General features: G+C 59.0%; 1 protein-coding gene across 1 annotated transcript; it reads right to left on the bottom strand.

Moving 5' to 3' along the window:
- Positions 1–1,385: 1,385 nt before the first annotated feature.
- NCS1 (neuronal calcium sensor 1) lies at positions 1,386–23,668 on the bottom strand. Its single transcript, XM_058037902.1, has 8 exons — positions 23,325–23,668; positions 9,700–9,724; positions 7,740–7,878; positions 7,164–7,242; positions 6,964–7,052; positions 6,607–6,684; positions 6,022–6,138; positions 1,386–5,391 (listed from the first exon to the last, which is right to left on the bottom strand). Exons 1-7 carry the CDS (start codon positions 23,386–23,388, stop codon positions 6,040–6,042), a joined length of 573 nt encoding a protein of 190 aa, XP_057893885.1. The 5' UTR covers positions 23,389–23,668; the 3' UTR covers positions 1,386–5,391; positions 6,022–6,039.
- Positions 23,669–24,253: the final 585 nt, after the last annotated feature.

Below are 24,253 nucleotides of genomic sequence, written 5' to 3'. Positions count from 1 at the left end.
GCTCCGCTCTTGCTCAACTCCCCCGCAGCACAGCCAGGGCACAGCCACGGCCAAACGCCGGCTCCAGGTGAGGCTGGGCACGCACCTCCCGCACCCCCACGGCAGCCCTGCTCCTCCCGGGCACAGGAGATGGGGCACCTTGGAGATCACCCATCCCAAAACCCACACACAGGACAGTGGGACCGCCCTGTGCATTTCTTTGTCCCTGCAAGCATGGCCCAGCCCAGCTCAGCTTCAGAGCAGGCAAGGACAATCATAGCAGAGCAATGATACTCGTGCCTCTGGGGCTGTGCCAGTGGCCTGCTCCCCTCCTGTCCCACAACCAGGGCTTGCACGCCCCCAGACTTTGCACTCCCAGCCCCACAGTGCCACCAAACCTACCTTGGAGCATCCCCAGCTCCATCCTGCACCCTGGCAGGGAGCACCAACACTGCTGGCACAAAATAAACCCCAACAGCTTCTCCTCATCACCAAATTAATCCCAGCCAGCCCTTCCCACACCCACCAGTGCTCCCAGTCCCACCTGTTAGCTGGGCTTTAACCCCTTCCCTGCTGGGGGTTAAGGCACAGCCCTGGGTGACCGGCGTGGTTTGGAGCCTGTGCCTGCCCTTGCCCGCCCCATGGCACAGGGGAGGAATCCCTGGGAGCTCCCACCATGTGCTGGCACAAAGCACCCCCGCACAAAACCCCCTGCACAAACACAGCCCCCTTGTTCAGACCATTAGGGCATCTCCTCTGGCCTCCTGAGAACAATTAGCCACCAGCCTCGTTAGGGGAGCAGACACGGGGCCGTGGCTGCCAGGGAGGCCTCGCAGGGCTGGTTTCCAGGAGAGCTGGCACAGCAGAATGGCCAAGGCTGCACGTGAGAGGCTGTGAGCCCCCTGAGAGCCCTGCCAGGAGCAGGGGGCTGCCAAGGGGCACCGCCAGGCACTGGGACACGATTGTGGAATATTTGTATCAGGATTCCTCTGCAGGCACTGTGTGCCAACAGTGACCCAATGGCTCCCAGCCTGCTGCCTCAGTGAGGGGGCTCAGAGGGGACGGGGACGGAGCCCATGGCTGTGTCTCCATTGCACAAAGAAAAAGGGGTGCAGGCACTGTGTGAGGATGGGACCCAGCAGGGAAAGCTGTGTCTGGGTAAAAGGAGGTGGGAAAAGCCCTGTATGGGATGCCTGGAGCTGATTCCTGGCAGCTCATCACAGTGTGGGCACAGTGCCAGCCCACAGAGCCCAGGGCATCCCTATTTACACCTGTGCTGGTGCCATCACTGCCCTGGGCTTGGGACACAGGACAGTGGCACCCCCAGCCCCACCAGGTGCCAGGGCAGCTTTGGGGACCCCCATGATCCCCCCCATATCCCACAGCACATCACAAAGCACTGCCACTTCATTACTGTCATTAAGCTTTTATTTCCACTGTCACAAAGTTCCTGGGTTTTGTTTTGTTCTGTTATTAAACTGTTTCATTTGCTTGGTTTGCTCTTGAATTCATCTCAAGACAAGGCAGCGGGGCATGCAAGCCGAGACACACACAGGCTTCATCTCCACAAACAAGGCTCTTTGCTGGAGCTGCTGCTTCCCAGCCCAGGGCTCAGCCACCCCCAGGGCAGGGCTCACCCCTTGGCACAGGGCACCCGCCCAGGGCTGGTGGCCAGGGGAGCAGAGAGAGAAGGGAAGGATGGTTTTGCTGCAGCGCTGCTGGAATGGGCAGGGCTGAAACGTGGAACTGAGACCCCAGAACTGTGCACTGAGGCTGGAGCCATCAGCTCCCTGCTTTGCCCTCAGCCCTTATTTCTGTCCCAGCCAGACCCTCCCCTCCAATGCCCTTGGGGAGGACAGGTGAAAGATGCTCTCACTAAATCTCCTCCCTGGATGGGGACACTGAGCCCACCCAAATGACCCCCAGCCCTAAATACATGGCAAGGGGGCAGCTCTGCCAGTGATTCCACTGCCCCCACACCATGCCTGGCCCTGCTCCAAGAGGGGCTCAAACCCAGATCCCAAGACCCCAGGACAATTCCACCCTCTGGGAGCTGTATCCCTGCATCCCAGTGAGGAGCAGTGACCTGGGCTGGGATCCTCCCATCCCACAGGAATGGGGTGTCCTGATGGCACAGCAAGAACCAACAGGCTCCTCTGACGGAGGGTGAGATGCAGCTGGCACCTGGCACAAACAGGGGCTGGGGTCCCCCATGAGCAAACACCCCCCCTGCACCAACCCAGTGGAGAGCGCTCCTGGGGCCAGCCTGGTCTCGTTATCAATTGCATGAATTAAATTAAGGGAAAAACCCTTCCCTTCTCTCTCTCCTGGGTCCTGGTTTGTGCTGTGAGGAGAGGGCAGGGGGGGAATCTGCCCCCAGAGCCCCCTCCCACGTTCTTGCTCCTGGGGGAAACAGCTCAGCCCAGCCCAGCCCCAGAGCTCAAGGAAAGACGGACACAAAGCAGCAACAGTCAGCACACAGACAGAAAAGTGAAAAGAAAGGAAAGTACAGACATGGCATTTAATGGGGCAACACTGACAGGGACAAATGAGAGGGGGCACATGCCACAGTGACCAGGGCTGGAGCCTCACCTCTGCCTGGCTGTGCTGTGGGCGCCCTTCCCATGGCCAGGGCTCTATGTGGGACAGGCACCAGGATCCCGAGCACAGACAGAGACAAAGCAGGGCTCGCTGCCTGTTCCATCGTGAGCAGGCGTGAGACAAGGCTGGGATTGCAGACCCACGACAAACCCAGCGTTCCCTGCACTGTTCCTGCTGTCCCGCAGTGCCCGGTGGGTCCTGCCAAGCCCCGTGCCCACAGCCCTGAGCCATACCCAGCACAGACCCCACACTGCTTTCAGAGGGGAGGGCTCACCCCAGCCACTCCACTGAGGGGAAACTGAGGCACGAGGAGGTTAAGGCTGACATTTCCAAGCACAAGATGCTCCAAGCCTTATTCTCAGTGATACCAAGACACTGCAGATCCTGGTGGTTGGTGGTCAGGAGGAATTGGGGGCCCTCAGTGCTCCCCAAAAGTGGGACAAGGAGCATCCAAGCCAGGGTCCCAAATCCACAGCCAAGGGGGAACACTGGGGCAAAATGCAGTGTGCCAGGAGCCCTGGCAGGGCTGATCCCCGGGGACACATCTGTGGGCACTGATGGAGCTCAACCCATGACAGTCCTCCAAAAATCGAAAGCTTTCCAGGGGAACAGCGTCAGAGTGAGCGAGGTTTGCCTTTGCCTGGGCACTCTGTCAAACGTGGCAGGGGCCATCATTCATCAGCAGAGGTGATTACAGCAGTGTCACATTCATTGGGAACATTGATTGGCACCAGGAGGGGACCAGTCTGGCAGATGAGCATTCAACAAGTTGCAGGCACTGCAAAAACCTACCCCAGAGAGTTGCATTTTGGCCACAGAGCAACAAGGAGAAGGAGGTTTCCATGGGAGTGAGTGAGGGACCCCCTCCAGAAGCACCCCCACAGTGAAACAGGGGCATCCTCAGGGCAGGAACTGCAGCAGAGGCAGAAATATTGCACGTGGATGTGAGGTCAGTCTCCTTGGGGATGGGAAAGGTGGTTTTTATGGGCATCAAGAAGCTCCACAAGCACAAAATCCCAAAGCTGGGGAGTGGGGCTGCTCGGTGAAGAACCAGCACCCCTTGGCTGGGACATCTGTCCCCGCCATGCCAGGAGGACTCAGGAAATGCTGGGGCACCACCTTGTCTCCTGCATGGTGAGACACTGTCACACTGTCCCCCACGGGCAGATGTCACCTGCCCCTGCAGGGGACAGTCCTGTGTCTGGGCTCAGCCGCAGCAGCTGGGACACAGCTGGGTGGCAAGATGCTGCTGCCAACAGCTGGGCCAGAGATGGGAGGGTGAGGCCCCAGGGTGGCTTCAGGGGCCCCAGAGGCTTCTTGCACTCTGCTCCTGAGGGGATGCACAGCTCTCCTTTTCACAAATCTCCTTTTTTTCACAGCTCTCCTTTTCTCCGGCAGAGATGCCAACTGTGCCCCACGGTGTGGGCTGAGCTGGGGGCACATCCCAGAGGGGAGCTGGGTGCTGATGGAGTTTGGAGGGGCCCTGCAGGCCTGAGGCTGCAGCTCAGTGTCCCCAGGTGTAAATTCCCAGCCCTTTGCCTCCTCCAAGGTGGACACAAGCAGCTCCATTTGGGGTCACAGCAAATCCTCCCACGTCCCATGGGAGTGGTGGGGAAAGGAGACACCCTGAGCTGTGCTCGGCCCAGCCTGGCACTCCCCTGTCACCCTGTCCCAGCCAGACAGAGCAAAGCTGCCCCTCCAGCACACAGGGTGGGTCACAGCCACCACCAAACACCTTCCCACCATTGCAAAGCAGAGCACAGCAAAGGAATCTGCCTGAAAGCAAAACCCAGCTCTGGGCTCCATTAATACTTTTTCATGCAGTGAGAAAATGAAGGGAATGAAGGAAACAGGGATGTTCTGGTGCCCAGCAGCTTCCTCACCCTGCCCAGCTGAGGGATGGAGCTTGGTCTGCTCAGAGTTTGGGCTGAGTGAGCCCTCACTGAGCCCCCAGAGGGTGAACAGGAAAATGCAGGGAACGGGGGAACAGGGAGAGGAAAAGAAGCTACAGCATCCCCTCCAAACAGCAGCCAGCCCACGGAGCTCGGGATGTGAGGGGTGGGAGGAGAGGGGGAAGGCAGATTTTTGGCTTCATTGTTATTGCAGGCTCCCGGGTCCCCGCAATAGTGTACGAGCATGTAAACCTTACAAATCCTCACCTGGGTGGGTGGACACACACACACACACACGAGAGACAAAACACAGCAGCAACATTTACAACAAATAAATAAGGATATCGATCGTCGAGATAGGCATATAAAAAAAAGCCTCACTTTTTTTCCACCGGAAGGGGGAGGAAAAAAAAAAAAAACAAAAAAAACCCAACAAAACAAAACCAAACAAAAAAAAAAGCACAATACTGTCTCACCAGAAAAAAAATAAAATAATAATATAATATATATCCCTAGTGAGCCGAGCCGGGCTGCCAGCGGCGTCGCGGGTGACGCCAGGACTCTGTCCCCAGTGGCCGTCGGTGCCTCCCCGGCCGCCCCCGGTACCTTGGGGCTCCTCCCCGCCGGCGCATCCGCGGTGCCACCCGGAGCTGTGGGCAAAGGGAGCGGAGGGGCTCGAGGGGCTCTGCCCCAGCGCTCCCCGAGCCCCGCGCTGCCGCCCAGAGCCGGCCCTGGCGCGGGGAGCGCTCGGGAGAAGCGGAGCTGGGCGATGGCAGCGGCTGGTTCGGAGCGCGGAGAGGGCTGAGCTCGCGCTTTGAGGGCACTCCTTGCTCGCAGGACACAAAGGGAGGCCGGGAGGGACAGGCAAGCTTCGCACGGCGGTGGTCGGATGGCACGGAGAGCATCTTCCCCCAGGCATCTGCAGGAGAGGCGGGGAGAAGGGAAACGGGGTGAGAAGCGCGGCCAGAAATCCCTGTGGGCATCTCAGGGCAGCACCGTCTCAGGAAACAGAACAGATATTGAAAATCACAAAACTCCGGTGGGGTTAAAAACATCCCACCCCCAGCACACTCCTGGACTGTGATAACCAAAAACACTGCAAGGGACTCTGCACAGCTCCACAGAACACAGAAAGGACCGTGGGATGCTCAGCCCAGCACCTGTATGATGCTGTGAACCAGTGTCCCTGGCACTGCCGTGCCAAACCAGCTCCAGGGCATAACATAATAAGATAAAAGATAAATAAACCATTTAATATAATCTGTCTCTGGAGTGTCCCCATGCCCCCAGCACACCAGCTGCCTCCCTGCCTCCTGTGCAGCCACATCTGCTGCTGAGGGCGCGAGCTGTGCTGCAGGCAAACCTTTCCATCTCCGTGGGATGAGGTCTCAGGGGGCTCTGTGATACTGGCAGAAACCCATCAGAATGGGGGCAGCATTCCCCCTGGCTGGATTTGGGGGGATATCCAGGTTTTGTTGCTCCAGCAGAGGAGAATCCAGCCTGTGCTGGGGGAGGTGGGCATGGGGGATTTGGGGCTGCACTCACTCACCTCCGCTCGGCCCCGGGACTATACCAGCCCATCGTAGAGGGAGAGCGCCTGCACGATGGAGGGGTCGGCCTTGGAGCCCTCCTGAAACTCCTGCAGCGTCAGCTTCCCGTCTGCATTCTGCAAAACACTCCTGTCACTGCACTGCTGCACCCAGCCGAGCACCCGGCACGGCCACACCGGCCCATGCACCCTCCCCACCCCGCTGCCTCAGCCTCGGCTTCCCCACTGAGTCACCCATGGAGGGGACAATGCCACCCTGGAGAGCCTGAAATGGGATCCCAGAGGGATGTGGGTATCCCACAGTGACCCTGGAATGGATAAAGGGATCCCAGAGGGATGTGGGCATCCCACAGGGACCCTGAAGTGGGTACAGGTACCCAGAGGGATGTGGGCATCCCACAGTGACCCTGGAATGCACACAGGGATCCCAGAGGGATGTGGGCATCCCACAGTGACCTTGGCAGCAGCTGGGATATTGTGTTGGCAGGACAAGAAGGCACCTGCAGGAGTCAAGATGCAGCAAAGGCACCCACAGCACCTCCTAAATCCCTTGGGCACAGGGGAAAAACCCTCGAGCATCCTCACCTTGTCCATCATGGCAAAAATCCGATCCACCCTCTTCTCTGGTGTGTTCTCCTCCTCAGGAAGCTCCACTGTGTTCCCCTGCAGCAGCAGGACAGGGCCAGGTCACACAGCCACCTGTGCCCTGCCTGGAGGGTGTCCCCAGGTGAGGATTGTCCCCCCACACACATCAGGACAGGGTGCAAGGGGACAACACTGGCACCAGAACCACCCTCAGGACCAGATCCAGACACTGCCCTGGCCATGATGGCCATGATGGTCACAACCCCCACCAAAAAAGGCCAAAGAAGGAACTGGGGGTGTTTCAGCATTCCCACAGAGCCGAGCTCCAGCCCAGCAGGCCCTGCTTGCCCCTCTTACCACCATCTGATAAATGGCATCCACAATGTCCAGCATCTCGTTCCTCGTGATGTATCCGTCGTTGTCCAGGTCGTACAGCTTGAACGCCCCTGTGAGACAGAGCAGCCCAGGGGGCTGGGACTGAGGCCCCACCTGGACATGGACACACAGCCAGCACCCTGCGGGGCTGAGCCCAGCAGCAGCCCCTGGGCAGCACTTACACCTCAGCTTCTCGTCCAGAGTGCCCCGGGAGGTGACCGACAGCGCCTGGATGAACTCTGAGAACTCGATCCTGCCATCCTGGCCGAGGAAAGCAGGAAAAGAGGGGTCAGGCTGCTGAGGCCACTCCTGCCCAGCAAAATCCTGCCTGCCCATGGTGCAGTCCTCCCTCCCTGTGCATGGTGCCCTCGGGGGGGCACATCCCAAAAGGCAGCAGGGAGCGAGGAGTGATGCACGTTTATCCCCAGCACTGTGATCCAGCTGCTGGTACCCAGAACATCCCAGCAGGAGCAGCTCTGGAATGCAGGGGGCACCACAGGAATGAGCTTTTGTCAGGGCACCAGAACACCACTTCTCCTTTCCTGCTTTGCCACCTCACTGCCCTTCCCCACATGATTCTCCCCAGCTAAAATAAGCACAGGGGGTCACTCCAGCTGCACCACTGCGATTTCACACCCCGGGAAGCACTGGAATATTCTGCTCTTTCAGTGCCAGGCAGACACATCCCAAACCCAACCCACCACCACCGTGGGCCCAGCCCTGACCCCTCTGGACCCAGCTCTGGATCCCAGACTTACTTTGTTCTCATCGAAGACATTGAAAACAAAGGTGGCGAATTTGGTTGGGTCTCCGAAGGGGAAGAACTGCTTGTAGATCTTCTGGAAGCCGGCGGCATCGAGCTGCCCGCTGGGACAGTCCTTGATAAAGCCCTTGTACCTGGGGAGGGAGGGCACAGCATGGGCCACGAGGGCTCCCCACTGATTTGGGAGGCTCTCCCCAGGGCTGCAGTGGGCTGGAGCTGGGGAGGTCCCCAGGTGCTCCCTGTGTCACTCCCATCTGTAGCCAGGATATTTTCCGAAAAATCCTTTCCTTAGGATTTTTTCTCCTGAGAGGCCTCAGGAACAAAATGTAAACAATGATTATCTGCTGCTGTGGAATGCAACAGGTGCATCTGTGATTGGTCTCATGTGGTTGTTTCTAATTAATGGCCAATCACAGTCAGCTGTCTGGACTGTCAGCCACAAGCCTTTGTTATCATTCATTTTCTATTCTTAGCCAGCCTTCTGATGAAATCCTTTCTTCTATTCTTTTAGTATAGTTTTAATATAATATATACCATAAAATAATAAATCAACCTTCTGAAACATGGAGTCAGATCCTCATCCTCGGACCCCAGTGAACACCATCACTCCCATCACCCACCCACAGCACCCCAGCCCTGTGGATGAGGTCCCTGTGGGCACCACGGTGAGGGTGGCAGAGGGGACAGGCAGTGAGTGGCACCAGAGACACCGAGTGATGCCCACTGCACTGCTCCAACCTGCTGCCAGCCCACAGGGGCCACAACCAGGCTTGTGTTGAACACTGGGACATGGGAGGTGACAGGGACCCACTGCCCAGCCAGGTCTGGCAGTGATGCCACGCTGCAGCTGTGCCCTGGTAAAAAACAATGGCACAGCCACCACTGAGGTCTGTGAGGGTGGCTGGGCACTGGAAGAGGCTCCCCGGGGAAGTGGTGATGACACCAAGCCAGAGGTCAAGAAGCGTTTGGACAATAGTCACAGGGACATGGCATTCTTGGCATGTGCAGAACCAGGAGTTGGATTTATGCTGATGCTTGTGAGTCCCTTCCAACTCAGGATATTCTGCGATAATTTTTGCACCACCCCAAATGAAAGCTGCTCAGAGGAGCTGGAGCACTCAGCGAGGTTCCTGTGTCCTCAGGTGGCACCGCCCAGGTCACTCCCAAAACCCATCAATGCTTTACCACCCCAAAAGGCCTCGGTGCCATCTCCAGACTGGGCAGGGCTGGAAAGCACGGCTGGGCCGGGGGGAAGGGGCTCGGTGGCTCCGTGGGCGTGGGCACCGTGCAGGGGGCACGGAGGGAGCGTGTGGCACCACATGGGCACCGCGTGGGGCACGGGGATGTTACGCAAGCCCTCGCCCAGATCTGTCAGGCGCCCGCTGCAGCGGGACAAGGGCTGGAGGAGGAGGGGAAGGGGGTGGCGAGGTGGGAAAGCGAAGAAGCGCCGGTGACATCTTCTTCATCTGCTGCAGCTATGACTCATCGCGGGGGGGAAGGAGCAGAGACAGATAAAGCAAGCAAACCTTGACTGGTGGGATAGGGAGATGAAAGGGAAGCAGTGGCTTTTCTAGGGCGCCGTGTTCGGTGGGGCGGAGGGGATGGAGTGAGAGAAAGTGTGAATCCTACCCTGAGAGCCTCTGCTGCCAAAGGGACAGCAGCAGCCTCCTGCCCCAGTCACCAGCTGGACAGTCCCCGTGTCCCCACACGCTTTGGCTGCTCACAGGGGGAGGGAAGAGCCACTAGAACCCAGCCCTTGCACAGGGTGTGCCAGGAAAACCCCTCTGTCTTCTGCTCTCCCCTCTGTGATGCAGCACCTGCACCCCAACACAGGTGCACTGCCCACACCTCCTGCATGTCCCACCCTGCCCTGCAGTGGGGTGGCTGAGTGCCACCAGCTCCTGCCCCCTGCCCACAGCCCCATGCCCCAGCTCACCCCCACGGCGGGCACTCACCACTGCTGCACCTCCTTCTCTGTGACTGCAAGAGAAAACAGGAGAAAAGAGAAAAAAAGAGACAGAAATTTAGTGCTTTTGCAGTGCTCTGCACTGCCATCAGTGAATTCCCTGGGGAATGCACTGGGGCTCCCAGCCATGAATTCCCTGGGGGATGCCCCAGGGCTCACTGGCTCCATGAGCTGCCAAGCTTTCCCCATGTGGCAGAAAATGCCCAGGCGGTGCATGGGGCCGGGGCTGCAGGTGCTGGGGACACCCAACCCAGGGAATCTCCCTGTGTTGTACCCAGGGAGTGCAGAACCATGAAGGAACATGAAGGGGACCAGCTGATCATGCCTGGGGAGGATCTGGCCCTGCTGCCTCATCTTCCCAGAGCCAAAACATCCCCAAAAACATCTGCCAAAACATCTGCCTGGAGGCAGCTCAGGGAAGGGACTTGCCTGGCCCTGGCACGCTGGAGGTGGGCGCAGGGTTGGCATCCCCCAGGTACCAGCAGTCCCTGGATAAACATCCTCAAACCCATCCCAGCACACTGGGCTCTGGAAAAACCCCCAAAATACAACAAACTAGCAAACACACAGCACTGGCAACCCCAAGAGTCCCCAGCAAGGGGCAGCTGCCGAGATGAACGATGCCCTCAGCAGAGGGAAGGCTCTGAGGGGTGCTGGGCAGGGCTGGCACTTGTCACAGCGTGTCCCAGTGCAGGAGCTGTGCCTGAGCCTCCCCACAGGTGCCAGCAGGTGGGCACAGGGGGGGACGGCCTCTTTTGTCATTTCCTTTGCATCTAAATAGCGATAAAAGAGCCGCGGGTCTGAAAGGCGCGGGGATAATGAGGCCAGTGGAGATGTCAATGTGCAAACGGCCGATAAAAATAGAGACCGAGGACACACCAACAGATGCCAATTACCTTGGATGGCAAGAAAAATAAAGCAAGCAATTTTCCATCAGGAAGATTTGTGACGCGCCTGGCGGGAGGTGCAGAGCTCAGAGGTGAGGGCTGGGGCAGGAGGAGGGCACACAACAGCCCCCACCCCATCACCAGCTGGATTCTGGCTCCTGCATCCCTGGCAGCAGCAATTTCTGTGCCCAAGGCTGTCCCCACGCATTGGAGGGTCCCTCCAGCCCAGCACTGGGGTCGCTGGAGGGGCAGATCCTTCAATTCCCCATTTTCCCTGGGGTTCAGCCAAAGCAGCACCCACAACAGGGTGTGGGACAGCAGCTCCCCAGGAGAGGGGACACAGGCACAGGGATGAGCAGCATCTGGGATGAAGGACATGGAGGGCTTGGCAGTGCCACAGGAGGGATTTGGAGGCTGTTTGGTTTGGGCACACAGCAGTCTCTTGGCAGGAGGGAGGCAGGAAGGACACACTGCATCCAGCAGCCGGGCTGGGGTGGGCTAAAACATCAATCACAGCAGTTCCAAGGGATTTCCCCATCCCAAAAACCAATAAAAGGTTGCACAGAAGCGTCCTTCCAAAAGAGAGATGCTGAGTGACATCTCCAAGAGGAGCACACCTCCCTGCCCTCACCTGCGTTGAGATACCATGGCCTCCACCCTGAGGATGCCCAGGGGATGCCCCAGGCACCAGCTCTGCAGGCCCAGGCACCCACAGGCACCAAGGAGGGCAGGTGGAAGGAGGAGGATGAGGGTGAGCCCTCGGGGCAGGCAAAATGCAGCGCAGCAGCAGCCTCAGAGCTCGGCTCAGCCCCTCCAGGCAAATCGCCTCCTGCTCTCTCTTGTTCGGCTGCTTTTCCCCCACCGAGCTATTCTGGGCCCGGGAGCTGCCTTTCAACTCCAGCAGGAAACAATTAAGAAATTTGTGCTTTTTTTAGTTCGGGAGAAATGCTGGTAATGCCAGCTCGGGAGGGAGGGCCGGAGCCGGCTCCCCTCGTGCTGTGCTGCAGGAGATGCGTGAAGCTCCCAGGAGAGGCTTTTCCGACGGGGGAACCGCTCAGGTGCCAGGCTGGGAATCAGCACAGGGCTCCCGAGAAGGGAATTGCTAATGTGCATCCTGGCATGGAGCCACACGGAGCCCATCCCTCCTCCAGCACGCTGGAACCGCTGCCTCTCCTCCAGCTCTGGGTGTGGGGAATGCATGGGGTTTGTCCTGGGGTGGGAGCGTGGCCTCATCCCCCAGGCCTTGGAAAAACACCCACCTCGGTATTGGAAAAAAGGCTCCCAATATTCCCAGTTAGATTGTGCCTGGGCCAGTCTGACCCTCGCTGCTGGGCCAAAGGCAGCAGCTGTGGTGTATCACCCCAGAGATACCTTGGCTTGCTGGTGGTTGCAGCTGGGCACTGAACAAGTCCAGGCTTGTTAGGAACCCCGTTTACCTCAGGAGGAATGGCTTCAGGCGATGGTGAAGAGAAAAAGGAGAGGATTCTGCTGGAGGGTTTAATGTCCAGAGGTTTATTCCATGGTTACAGAGGTCTGAACGTGAGCAACTGCTCCAACAGAACCTCGGCCGCATGGTCTGATCACCTTTTAAGCTCAGGGACAGGGGGAGGGGAGGTACAGGTGAGCCACCAACCAGGTGAGAGGGGCAGGGTCTCAGGGGAAGGTGACACCCAGACAGGCCAATGACCCCTGGGCATAGGGGCATCCTTTGAAGTTGACCAACCACACGATGCCTTGCTGGAATGTTCAGCCTGATTGACAGGACTCACTCAGCATGGGGGCAAGGGGGAAGGGAGAGAGACATAGGCACACCTGGGGGGATGACCTGGAAGGCCAAAATGGGGCATTACAGCACACCACAACACCTCGGGGTTCGCCCCTCCACTGCCACCAAACCTCCCGTCTGACCAGGGGCAGAGCGTGCCCAGAGGAACCACCCCAGCCCTGACGCAGTGGCTGAGCCGTCCCTGCCTCCCTGCACCTGCTGTTCTGATCCAGGACAGGTGATGAGTCCCCGGCTGCCACCTCCCAGCCCTGCTGGGGTCACACTCCAGTGGCACCCATTAGGAATGCTAATGCCCGACTGGCAGCCACAGAAGCCTTGGGGACACACTGCTGAGTGTGTGGCTGTCCCGAGGCTGGGGACAGGGTGGGGACAGGGCTGTCCCTCTGTCCTGCATTGCCCAGCCGGGCTCACAGGCACTCCCTGTGCTGCATTTCCCTCCCTCGGCATCGATCACGGCGCGGTGCTGAGCCCACACACATCAATTTGCAGCCATATAAACCTCGGCCAGGCGTGCCCCGATCCTCCAGAGCAAGGGGATGGCCCACAGCAGCCCCCCAGAGCCCGAGGATGACCCCCAGCATCCCCCCAGAGCAAGGGGGTGACCCCCAGCATCCCCCCAGAGCAAGGGAGTGACCCACAGCAGCCCCCCAGAGCAAGGGGGTGACCCACAGCAGCCCTTCAGAACAAGGGGGTGACCCACAGCATCCCCCCAGAGGAGGGGGTGACCCACAGCATCCCCCCAGAGCAAGGGGGTGACCCACAGCAGCCCCCCAGAGGAGGGGGTGACCCACAGCATCCCCCCAGAGCAAGGGGGTGACCCACAGCAGCCCCCCAGAGGAGGGGGTGACCCCCAGCAGCCCCCCAGAGCCCCTCACCGGAGCACGGCCGGGTCCCACCCGAGCCAGGGCCGTGCCGCGCTCCGTGCCGGGCTATAAATGGTGCCCGTAGCAGCTCGTTAGGAGCAGCGTGCCCCGGGCTGCTCGGGGATGAAAGGCGCTAATAAAGGCAGCGTTATCGTTTGGAACCGCAGCGCTGGCAGAGGCATCGCCGAGCACGGAGCCCCCAGCGCAGCCCCGCAAAGAACGGGAGAACACGGGACACTCAGGGCAGGAGCGGGGATAGGGACAGGGACAGGCACCCAGAGCGGCTCAGGAGCTGCCCCATATTGCCAAACGCCATCCAAGGGCCCTCTCTCTCCGCTGGTCTGTTCCTTTCCTATCCCGCCTCAGTGAGGGAGGTTTCGGCGTCTCTCTCACACAGGGCACAGCCTCGGAGCAGCCGCAGCCCCCTCCCCGCAGCTGCCGGTACCTGGCTCTCCCCCCCAGGCCTCTCCCCCACCGCTCCATCAATGCCAGTGGCACCGGCGAGGAGTGACAGCTCCGTCACCACCCGCCCTCCGCGGGCCCCCTCTCCTCCCACCAGCCAGCTGCCACTGCAGCAAGAACCAGCTCTGGTTAATCAGTGCTCAAGCCTGTTAATTTGTGTTCTCCAGGCAGAGAGGAGGGACCCGGGACTGCCAATCCCCATCCCTGCCCTGCTGCAGGGAGCTCGCTGGACCGCGGGGCGGTAGAACCTGGATCCAAATGGTTCAGGAACCCCCGGTCACGGCGGGATGCGATGGAGGGATGTGATGCTTCAGCCCTTCAGCGGCTTGTTTTGTGCCGGCATCCCTTCCCCTGTGTGCAAGGCCTTGTTTTGTGCCGGCATCCCTTCCCCTGTGTGCAAGGCCTTCTTTTGTGCCGGCATCCCTTCCCCTGTGTGCAAGGCCTTGTTTTGTGCCGACATCCCTTCCCCTGTGTGCAAGGCCTTGTTTTGTGCCGACATCCCTTCCCCTGTGTACAAGGCCTTGTTTTGTGCTGACATCCCTTCCCCCGTGTGCAGGGCAGGGGTTTGGCCCTCAGCAGGGCTGTGCACGCCCAGCTCAGCCCCGTGTGCCAGAACCAGGGCACAGCTCTGTGCTGGGGCAGGTTTGGCTTCCCGGAGGCTCAGCGAGCACCGTCCCCACACAGCAGCAGTGAGGAATCTCCCCTGAGCCCCCACAGGCTCCCCCTTGCCCCAGCTGCCCCTCTGATCCCGCGGGGCACCGCAGCCTTATCAGGGAAACCAGTTAATTATTTCCAGGCACAAAATGCTTCTCTCAGTGCCACAGGGCGCTGCAACCATGCCAGCTCATGGGCTGTGCCAGCACCACACGCACTGGGTCAGTCCTGTGGCATTTATTTCCCCCAGGGATGTCCTGTGGTTCCTTACAGGGTCCCCCGGGCATCCCAGTCTGGGGGAGCCGGCACACCACCCCAAAACGGGGCTCCCATCGGGTTTGGGGCTGCCTAAAACAGCCAGGGGTGCTCAGAGCAGTGCCCAGGCCGGGGGGAATGAAACACCCACAATGGGTGCTCGGGCGTGAAGGAATGGGGCATTTATGCACGAACCAAGTGGGCACCCATGCCTGAGCCAGAGGGGCACTCATGCAAAAACACAGCGGGACATCATGCGTGGGCTAATTGGGCACTCGTGCATAAATTATGCCTAATTCTAGGTGAACTAATTGGGTGCTCATGCATGAACCGCCTGGGTGCTGCAGCGAGAGTGCAAGGGCCGCTCATGCACGAACCAGCTGGGGGCTCATGCATCCATTTATTTTTGGGCATTCATGAATTCACAGAGCGCTCATGCACGGATTAATTCAGCAGTCACACGTCCCTTCGCTGGGCACTCCTGCGTGAGCTAATTGGGCACTCATGTGTAAATTAGTGTAATTAGGAGATAGCACACTTGTGCACGTACTAATTGGACACTCAGGTGTGAATGCATCAGGTGCTCATGCATGAATTAATTGGACATTCAGGCATGAGCTAATTGCAGCCACGTGCGCCAATTAATTGGGCACTCATGCATCGACAGCCGGGGCGCTCATGCACGGAGCAGCAGCGTGTAATCCAGCGGGAATTCGCTGGGCAGCCATGCATAAACCCAGCTGGGTGCTCGTATGCAAATTATTAATTGTGCGCTCATGTGCGTGTTAATCGGGTGCCCATGAATTAATGGGGGCGATGCGGACGAGCCCGGGGTGCTCATGCGGCCCCGCACACCCTACAGTCCGTGCCAAACACACTCCGCCCCTCGTCCCGCCGAAACACACATTTAGGAATTTTCTGAACGTCAATCTGATACAAACTGCACTCTCACACCATCCCAATGTTAATATTGAGCCATTAGGAGTGCCCGCTCCCTCCTGCCCGGCTCAGCATTGTGTGTGTGTGTGTGTGTGTGTGAGAGAGAGAGTGTGTGTTTGTGTGTGTGTGTGCTCACCCCGCTGCACTCCAGCCTGGGGTCACAGAGTCAGCATCAGGCTCTGAACAGCCCCTGCAGATTCACCTCTGGTCCCTCAGAGTGGCCACAGCTCGGTGCAGCAGGCACTCAGTGCAGATTTCACACTGCCAACAGGGACACAGCGAGTCCCGCGGGTTTGCCAGGCCCTGGCTCTGCAGAGTGAGTTACCTGGGCTGAGCTAAACACATCCCAGCCTCGGGGATCATCCCCAATTCCAGGCCTTGTCCCTACAGAACCCTCAGCCATGAGCACGGCAGCCGCTGTTGCAGGCGAGTGCAGCACTGGGGATTTCATCCAGCCCCCAAAATTGCCTGGTTTAGGGCCTCTCCCTGCAGATAGAGCAATGTGCCCTGCATGCCCGGCCTGGCTGGGGTCACCCCTGGCAGTCTGGGCTGTCAGGTGGCTCTGTGCAGTTTGGAAGCGCTCAGGGACAGCTGAGCATTAGCACAGGGATCTCCCAGTGCACGGCCCCAGTTCCAGCACAGAGCCCGGTGCCCACGGGAGCTGCACGGTGGTGGAAGGATGGGGTGAACTCCTGCAGGCTGCCACGGGCTCAGTCCTCCCCTGGCACTGTCCATCAGCCCATCCTGGGGCACTCACAGCTCACTCAGGTCCCTGTTTGATGACAGCAACTTTTAGGATACACCACATGTCAGCACTTTGGAGATTTGGGTAGTTTGGTCCTGATGATGTGGTGTCATTCAAATTCAGGTTGAACTCCTTAATGATGCCCTAGTCCCGTGATCCCTGCCAGCTCTGGGGCCACCACCCCACCCCTGGCTGGGCTTTGCTCCTGCTCCCCGGGACACAGGGACAGCTCTGGGGCAGGGGCACTAAAACACGGCTGAGGCACCAGGGTCACCCCCGTGCAAACAGCTGGAATGTGACTGATGCCATTTCCTTCCGCTCCCAGCTTGTCCCAACCTCTGTTCCCCCAGCTCACCCCGTGCCCATCCCTGCTCCTGGGACAGCACCCACACACCAGAGTGTCCCTGTGTGGGAGCCCATCCCTGCAATGCACCCAAGGGATTTGGGAGCAGCCCCCAACACAGCCAGGGCTGCCTGCCTGTCACAGTGGGACATCCCCATCCCAGCTTTTCTCTCCCCATCACACACAGGCACCACCAGCACCTCCAGGACATTTGAGCTCGAGCCTGACAGAGTTACTGGTGTCATTTGTTACTCTGGGACACAGAGCAATGCTCACAGCAGCACCAGGGTGTTTGGCACCCTCCTCACCAGCATTGCCATTAGTGGTCTGCCTTGCTCCCAGGCTGGATAAACAGGTCCATGAGCAGCTCTCATCTCCCCCGGGGCTGGTACCAACAGGAAAGCCAATATGCAGCTGAAATCCTTTTTAGACTTTATTAAATATTTAAGGGCCCGACATTAGGCTTTGGAAATTGGGTTTAGGGAAAAAGCAGAAGTTGTTCTTTGAAGCAAAGGCAGCAGAGGAAGGGCAAAGACAGTGCCTTCATTTGGAAATGATGAACCGGGCTGGAGCAGCCCCACAGCAGGAGCTGGTGCCTGGGGCAGGTCTATCCCAGGATGGAATCCCAGCTTCCCCACCAGCCAATGCAGCAGTGCCTGGAGGGGCAGAGGGTTCCCAGTGCTGCTGGAGCAGGGATGGAGCAGAGGCAGCTCCTGCCACCTGCTTAAATCCACCCCTTGGCCACAGGGATCTCAGTGTGCTCTGGCACTCCAAGGTGCCATCCCCAACCCAAGGAACAATTCTTGCCCTGGGCAGAGGAGAAAACTCCCTCCAGACCAGTGTGGGCAGTAGGAAGGAAGTGCCTCTGGCTCAGCCATCACTCCCTGCAGCCTTGGGAAGGTCAGGAGGATGCTCAAGGCAAAGCCTTGCCGGCAGCAGGGCCACCTCTGCTGCCCTCCTGGTCTCTTACAGGCATCACTGTGCACTGAGGGGTGGCACAGAGACCCAGAGCAGCTCCACCAGGCCCAGCCATCGATCAGAAGATGCTGCAGAAACAGGTGGATGAAGCAGAGGCAGCCCTACTTCCAGCAGGAGGTGTGGGGAGGGAGCCGTGTGCTGGGGAGCCCGTGGCAGGAACGGTGATGGAATCACACAGACCATGCCCAGGGCTCAGCCCCCATGGCCACCCCTGCCCAGGGTGTGACCCCTGCCTTCCCTTGACACCCAGCTCCCTGGAACATCCAGGAGAACAAGGAGGGGAAGGAGGAACAAAGGGGCCCCACAAATGTCACCCCGATATCGGAGTGAGCGCGCCCAGAGGCTCCTCCCTGGAGCAGCCGCTGCCTTTGATGCCTTCAGAGCCTCTTGTTTCACAACCTTAATTATAGCGGCAGCAGCAAAGGTCAGGAGAGTGGTTAAGCAGATCCATTAACATGTCAGGGGATAAATGAAATGTGATTCTTGTGATGCTGGAGCAGCAGCAGTGAGCGTGGCCAGCAGGGACGGCTGCTCTGCTCTGCCGCAGAGAAACCCTCAGGGTGTTGGTCATGGCTCCCCCTGCCCACCCTGGCACTGCAAGAACCTCCCAGACACTGCAGGCACTCCTCAAAGCTTGCTGCTGAAACCCCAAAACTTGTTTTGTTTGCGTCTATGGAGCCCCAAGTCCATGGGCATGTGGGATGCCCTGGGTTGGATTCACTGGGAGCAGGTTGGGGTTGTCTTAGAGGAGGAGCTGGAGATGCCTCCAGAGCACCAGCACAGCAGGTCCACGTCGACCTTGCAGTGAACCTGCACCACAGCAAACCCTTCACAGCTCTGGCTGCAGCAAAACCAGGCCCCAAACAAACCCCAGCCCCTGGGCATCCCTCTGGCACCTCCTGCCCATCCCCAGTGCCCCAAACCAACCCAGCCTTGGACACTTCCAGGGATGGGGCAGCACAGCTTCTCTGGGCAACCTGTGCCAGGGCCTCACCATCCTCACAGGGAAAAAATTCTTTCTGATATCCCATCTAACCCTGCTCTCTGCCAGTTTGAAGCCATTCCTGTCACTGCAAGCCCTGTTAAAAGGCACACACAGTGACAATCTCACCCATCCCTTACCACTGAGGGATAACGGGTCTGTAGCCACCTGGCCAGCTCACCCTGCTTTCTGCTGGGTGAGCAACAGGAGGGATTTCAACACAAACCGACCTGGCAGAGATACCCAGAGCCTGGGGCCAAACACTTTGGAGGCTAAAAATAAACCAGCAGCAGTGGGGGAGGTACCAAGGTCCCTCCTCTGCTCCTGCCCACTGCCCCAGCCAGCTCATTTCCTCAGCACTGTGGTGGCATGATGGAGCAAAGCCCCAGCCTGGCTCAGCCAGCAAGGAACCAATCCATTTTCCTGGCTGAAAACTGCTGCAATCGTAGAACTTCCTTTCCTTTCCCAGAGAATTCCACCCGCCACCACATTCGCCTGTAACTACAAATCAATATGTTTATAGTTTGCTCTTAAACTAATGCCCTTTAATTCCCTGCATTACTGTCGAGCAATGGAGCCAATTTTGTGGCTTATTGTGAAAGAGCAGAAAATGATGATGCTGGAGTGAGTTGAAAAATCCACAAAATAGATCACAGTGGGTGGGATGCGGTTCTTGGGAAAAGAGCATCTTCCTCACACCCACTCTGCAGCCTGGCTGTCGTTTTGGCACCCTCAATGTGGCTCCCACACCTTCACCTGAGCCCCACTGTGGCCTCAGGAGCAGCAGGAGCAGCATCCCCAACCATCCTGACCCCAGAGCCACGCTGCTGCACTGGCACAGCTCTGAGCATGCCTGACTGCTCAGCTATTGCAGCCTCTAAAATAACACTGAGCTGGGTCTGGACACCACCAACAGCTGTGCAAAGGGAACCCTGAGAGCCAATCTTCCCCAGAATGACTGGGAAAGAAGAGCTAAAAGGTGCTCTTCTGAAACAAGTGCACGTTTTTAAAACTGCTTCGTGGTTTTAAGGGTTCCTGGCCTGGGAGTGCTGCTGCGAGTAGGGACACTCAGAACTGTATTTCTCACCCCACACCAAGTCCTTTCCACCCAGGACATGTTTTGTGTTCCCACAACTTCATTCAGGCTGCAGCCACACACCTCAGGACCTCCATAAATCTCCAGCTGAGCAAACCCTCTGACTGTGGCCCCACAAGGCTCTTAAACACAATCCCAAATCCCATTGTGGCCTTAAATCATGAGCTCCTGGCCCAAGCTCAGGTTTAAATCCCCATGGAAGAGGGTGTGATCCAGGGAGGATGGTGGTTCCTGCAAGTCTCAGGACCTCCTGGGACACACCACCAAACTGCATCTCTGAGCTACCCCAAAGAGGCATCAGGAGGATTAATAAATTAATTGTTATCGAGCACTTTTCAATGAAAGGATCTATGAAAGCACAAAGAATTACATAATTTATTATTCAGTATTGTTATCACTCAACATTGACTTCTCCTGCACGCTCCTGTGTGGCACCAGCCTGGTCTCCAAGGAGGGTTAAACAGCCCTGGCAGACGGTGGAGCCTGGCATTGCCAGGTACTCCTGGGCATTCGGGTGCCCAGAGACACAGAAAGGCACACGGAGATGGGTCCAACCCAACAGGCCTTGGGCAGCCAGCCCTCCAAAGATGCCCTTCTGCGCCTTGAGGTGTCCAAGTGCCATTAAAATCTGGCCCCCAGCACTGGAAGTCAGGAGCAGAGTGGGGAGGGGAGCCAAGGGATGAGGTGTCCAGGCTCCTGCCTTTCCATGTCCAGCTCCCAGCATGGCCTGGGACAGCCTGCCCTGAATGCACACAGGAAAACATTTCTCACAGCTCACAGAGGCCGTTGATGGCTGCCCTGCAGTATCCTCAGCTCAACCTGCCTCTCCACAGCTGCCCTGGCACCTGAGCCTTCCCCTGCTCCTCTCCTGGCTGCTCCCACCTCCTGCTCTTCCCAGGATTGCTGCAGCTGAGGCAAGGCCAGAGAAACACCACAAATAGGAGATGGAGAGCTCAGAGGGGACACAAGAAGGCACCAGGCACTGAAGAGCACTGAGGGGAAGCAGATGTCCTCTGTGTGCCATGGATGAGATAAATTAGCAGAAAAGCCATGTGGGTCAGAGAGAGGTGGTGACATTTCCCTTTGATCCTGCAGAACTGAGAGGGGCCTTTTTGGTATTTGCTTTGTTTTGTGTGGAAATCCATACAAGCAGAAAATGATGCAATGGAAGGAAATCCCAGCGTGGGAGAAGCCCTCACGTACCACAGGCATGGCTCACACCACCACAGGAACCTCCCTGGCACAAATGCAGGCTCCCATCACCTTGGGCTGCTGGAGACATCTGCCCAGATGTGCTGGAGCACCAGCAGGAACAGCACCACGCACAGGGCAGGGACAGCACTTGCTCAGCAATGTGGCAGGACATGGGACAGGCAGCACAGGCCAGGGATGCTCTCATGTCTGCCAGAAACGTGCCTAAATATCAACATGCTGTGGAAAAGAAACCTTTTCCAAGCAGGTCCCCAGAAATTCTTGAGCAGGCCGTGGATTTGTGTGTACGATTTGTGTGCCCCCTGCTCCAGCTGTTCCACCAGCCACAGCACAGGGGCCTGCATCAGTTCCTCCCACTGCACTCAGCACAGCCCTGCCCTCCTACCTGCCTCTCCTCTGCCTGGCCTCCCCAAAACACAAAAGGAAATTGGTATCTTTCCAATCTCCCGTGGTCTGAAGATAAACCAGAGGCCCTGTGAAGCCTTCACCAGACAAGGGAATGCACGCTTGCCTTGCCTTGACAGCTGCAGAGAAGGGGCAGAGGCGCACAGCAAAAGTAATTAATCCCAGAGACGAGAGGTGGAATGAGCAGAGCTCCACAAACAGGCCCTGGAATCAGTGACAGCTCTCCCTGACAGGCACCACACACCAGCCACATGCTGCTGGGGCACGTTGGGATGCTGCACCACACTCCAGCCATGCAAAGGGCCACGTGCTGCTGGGTGCTGCTGCCTCACCTGCACAGGTACAGGAACCTTTTAAAAAAGGCAGTGAGAGGTCCAGAGCAGGCAGGAAAGCTCCAGACAGACTGGAAACTCATTGAGGGAGGGATCAGAGGACCACAATCTTTCTTGGAAAGGATGCAGTAGCAAAAGGAGGGCACCCAAAAGAGAGGAGCAGAAAGTTGGGAATGAAGTGATTCAAAAAAGCAATGACCTGCTGGCCTTATCCAGCTAAGAGACATCCCCGTGCCCAAAGATGTTGGTTTCACCAGCACTGTGTTTGGCTGGCTTTGGCTGCAAGCGAGGCGTGGGGCAGCACTGCCTGTGCGCCCCATGTCAGCCCCACTGGTGCTGGCACCTTCCTGGGCAGAGGAGCCACCTCAGGTGTGCAGAAAGCCCAGCACACAGGAGATCCCCAGCAGGCAGGGCTGTGCTGGGGCTGGCAGCTCCCAGATCCCCCTCCATGTGAGACCAGCTCGGCACAGCGGCTGCAAAGCCCGCGGCAATTGCAGCACAGCACTGCCGGCACCTGGCCCGGCGCGGCTGCTCCCGCCGTGGGCGACAGCTGCAGTGAGGACAGCAAACCCAGCTCAGCTCCAGCGGGGGCTGTGCCCACCTGGCACCGCCACCTTCTCACGGCTCCCTCCCCGCAGCGCTCTGAGGCAGCCCAGCCGGGGTACCCCGACCTCTGCTCCCATCGCACCCGGCTGGGCACTGCGGACGTGCCCCCAGCACCTGCCCTCTGCTGTGCCAGGCACAGAGCAACCCCGCGTGTAGGGTTGTGCAATGCACCAGAATTGCCTCTTCTCCATATGGGAGAACTTGCTGCATCCTAATCTATTGCCTTTTTGGGTAAGCGCTGCCGTGGGACTGCAGCAATGACAGAGGGGAGAGCTCGCAGGTCTGCTGCACGTTCGGGGAATATCTGCGACCTGCAAGCGGGGAGGCAAACTTGAGCCACCAAAGCCTTTGTTTCCTTTGTGCATTCTTCAGGGGAAAAAAATGATTTTTCTAAAACTGGATGGCTGAGGCACCAGCCACGTTAATTAGATTACAGTGGAGGTCCAGACGGGAAAGCCACTCGTTCAGAAAATCAGGTTATTAAACCGATACTGAGATACTCAGATAAATATCGAACTCGCCGGCGTCGGGCTCTTCTCTCCACTTCAGAGCGCAAAAACAAAGGGAACCCCTCCAAGTAACGCACCCAAACTTTGGAAGGCGCCCAGAGGCTCGGCACCCTGCTCCGGGAGCTGCTGCCGGGCTCCGGGGAGGCAGCGCGGGCACCACAACCCCCGCGGCGGGCCCAGCCTGGGTACCGGGGCCCGGGGAAGGATGCTCGGAGCAGGGCCGGGGGACGGCAAGGAGGGCGCGATGCTCCGCCGGGCGGGCAGGATGCGGCCCTGGCCCCGCCGTTCCCGGAGGCTCAGAAATAGGCCACGGAGGATGGTTTTTGTAAGAAACCAGCGCGTTCCCCTGGCTCGCTGCCCCTCTCCGTGTCTCTGCTGCCTTATGGGTTTTTTCCTCCTCCCAGGCCAATCCCTGAATTCTTCCAACAAAGCCCGGCCGAGCCTGCGCCCTCCCCGGGAGCGGCCCCGCAGGAGCCGCCGCTCGCCGCGGCACCGGCCCGGGGGCAGCGCGGATCCCACCGCACCCCCGGCATCCCCCCGGCAGCCCCCCGGGCACTCACAGTACGTTTTCCTGGTCAGCTCTTCCACAACTTCAGGCTTCAACTTGCTGTTGGATTTGCCCATGGTGGCGGCAGCGCCGGTGAGCCCGCCGCCTCCCGGCCTCGCTGCGGGGCACGGAGCGGCGGGGCCGCTGCCTCGCTGGGGCTCCCGGCCCGGCTACATCCCGGGGGGGCGGCGGCGAGCGGGGCGGAGGGGTCTTTGTTGGCGGGGTTTGGCCGCAGAGCCGCGCTGCGGGGCCGCGCTGCGTGTCCGTGTGCGTGTCCGTGTGCGTGTCCGTGTCCGTGTGCGTGTCCGTGTGCGTGTCCGTGTCCCCGGCTCCACGCGCCCTCCCCGCCCTCCGCCGCCGGGCGCGGAGCGGGCGCGGGGGCGCGGAGGGGCGGGGGGGCGGCGCGCCCCGCCCCGCGCTGCGGGAGCACCATGGGGATGGGAAAGGCGATGGGGATGGGAATGGGGATGGGAATGGGGATGGGGATGGCGATGGGGATGGGGAGGGGGCTCCGCACGGCCCCGCCGCTGCCAAAGGCGGAGGGAGCCCGGGGGGAGGGGGATTCCAGACCCCCCCGAGCCGCCCCGCGGGGAAACGCTCGGAGGGAAATGTCGGGAATCGGGGTCCTGCTCGGGGGGGTGATGGCGGTGGGAACACAGAGCCTGGAGTGAGGCTGAGCTCAGCGTCTGGGGGTGACCTTGGTGGGGACATCAACGCCTCCAGCTGTAGCAGCTTTTTCCAACCCCTGGGCTCCCCAGATGAAGAGGGGTTTGTTCCCCACGTGGAGGAGTCGGGCCCATGTGGGTCCCTTTCAGCTCAGGATGTTCAGGCTGAGGGCTGGGTTTGCTCAGCCCGGTGAATACCTCAGAGCCCCTTCCTGTGCCTAAAGGGGCTCCAGGAGAGCTGGAGAGGGACTTTGGACAAGGTCATGAAGGGACAGGA

The sequence above is a fragment of the Melospiza georgiana genome, chromosome 20 (assembly GCF_028018845.1).
Source record: "Melospiza georgiana isolate bMelGeo1 chromosome 20, bMelGeo1.pri, whole genome shotgun sequence".
In the NCBI taxonomy this organism is placed as follows: Eukaryota; Metazoa; Chordata; class Aves; order Passeriformes; family Passerellidae; genus Melospiza; species Melospiza georgiana.
Note: the sequence above shows the minus strand (reverse complement) of the source record. Positions and strands in the feature narration are given on the sequence as shown.